This window comes from Terrapene carolina, unplaced genomic scaffold (genome assembly GCF_002925995.2).
Source record: "Terrapene carolina triunguis isolate 2854851 unplaced genomic scaffold, T_m_triunguis-2.0 Scaffold111, whole genome shotgun sequence".
NCBI lineage: Eukaryota > Metazoa > Chordata > Testudines > Emydidae > Terrapene > Terrapene triunguis.
In genome coordinates this window covers 13,549,370-13,550,605 of record NW_020664462.1, presented here as the reverse complement: position 1 = coordinate 13,550,605, position 1,236 = coordinate 13,549,370, and the positions used below count along the sequence as shown (strand labels likewise).

The 1,236-nt window shown below is 59.1% G+C and overlaps 1 protein-coding gene across 1 annotated transcript in view; it reads left to right on the top strand.

The window, feature by feature from the left end:
• The first annotated feature begins 691 nt into the window (after window positions 1-691).
• XRCC2 (X-ray repair cross complementing 2) overlaps window positions 692-1,236 on the top strand; it is a 25,661-nt gene continuing 25,116 nt past the window's right edge. The window contains exon 1 of the mRNA XM_024193274.2: window positions 692-770. Within this exon, the coding sequence (XP_024049042.1) occupies window positions 732-770 (39 nt within the window). The 5' untranslated portion in view covers window positions 692-731. The remainder of the gene's footprint in view (window positions 771-1,236) is intronic.

Below are 1,236 nucleotides of genomic sequence, written 5' to 3'. Positions count from 1 at the left end.
GAGTGAATTCCACAGGCGAAAGCTATATGCTGCACGGAGAACTATTTCCTTTGTCATTCAATGTGTGCCATTAATTTTATTAGCCAATGCCCTTGTTTCTCAGAATTCACCTGTAACGACAGTCATACTTTTCCAAGATGTTGTCAGGATTAAGACAGTAATGTTTGCAAAGTGCTTTGAGATCTTCAGCTGGAACATGCCAGATAAGTACGGTGTTAGAGTCCCACATTTTAAAATGTTATCCTAAATTCCTGCCTGATGGAATTGCCTTCAGTGGAATTTGCACGCACTTTGTCAGGGCTGATTTCGGCCCAGTGTTTCTGTTTCACATGTGAGTATTTCACTCTGGCCACCAAATAATAAATTAAAAATCTCACCCCTTAACATTACTGGCCTCTGATGATCACAGAAAATAATTTAAATAGAGCGATGACCACGCAAGGTGCATAATTAACCCCTCCCCATAACAACCTTAACCCCACCCTGGAGCTCGCGCACACTGAGCTGCCCAGGGACCCAACTCAATCACCTAACGCGCAACCGCAAAAGAACAAAATACTGCGACACTGCGCATGTGCAGCATCAGCGCCCCAAGAAGGGCTGGTCGTGCCAGTCTAGGGGGGCGAAGTGCGCACGCGCCCGAGGGACGTGGTGCACTGCGCATGTGCGACGAGTGGGCGGTGGGCGCCGCTGCTGCTGCTGGGCCCGGTCCCCACCCCCTCCTCAGCGCTATGAGTGACGGGTTCCGGAAGGCGGAGTCGGGCACTCAGGTGAGGCAGCGCCCCCTCCTCCCCGCCCCGGGCCTGGCCGCTCCTTCAGGGCCCGGCCGGAGCGGCCTCCCCCGCACCGCCCCCACGCGGGGCTCGGAGTAGCGCAGCACGGGCCGGGCCGGCCTGTCCCGGGTGGTGTCGCGCCGCCCCTCGCAGCCCCCAGGCCCACAGCGGTTCCCCTTGGGCGGGGGCAGGGAGGACACGGACACGTTGAAAAGCCCCGCGTAGGAGGCGGGTGCTGCCGGCGCTGGGCTGGGAACCCAGGAGCTCCCGGCCGCGGTCTCTGCCGGCTGGCCCGGCCGTTTCTCCTCGCTGCAGCCTTAGGGTTACCATATTTCCACAAGCAAAGAAGAGGACACTGGGGAGGGAGGAGCCCCACTCTAGCCCCGCCCCTGCCCCACCCCCATCCACTCCCTCCCACTTCCTACCCCCTGATTGCCCCCCTCAGAACCCCCAACCCCCCCCC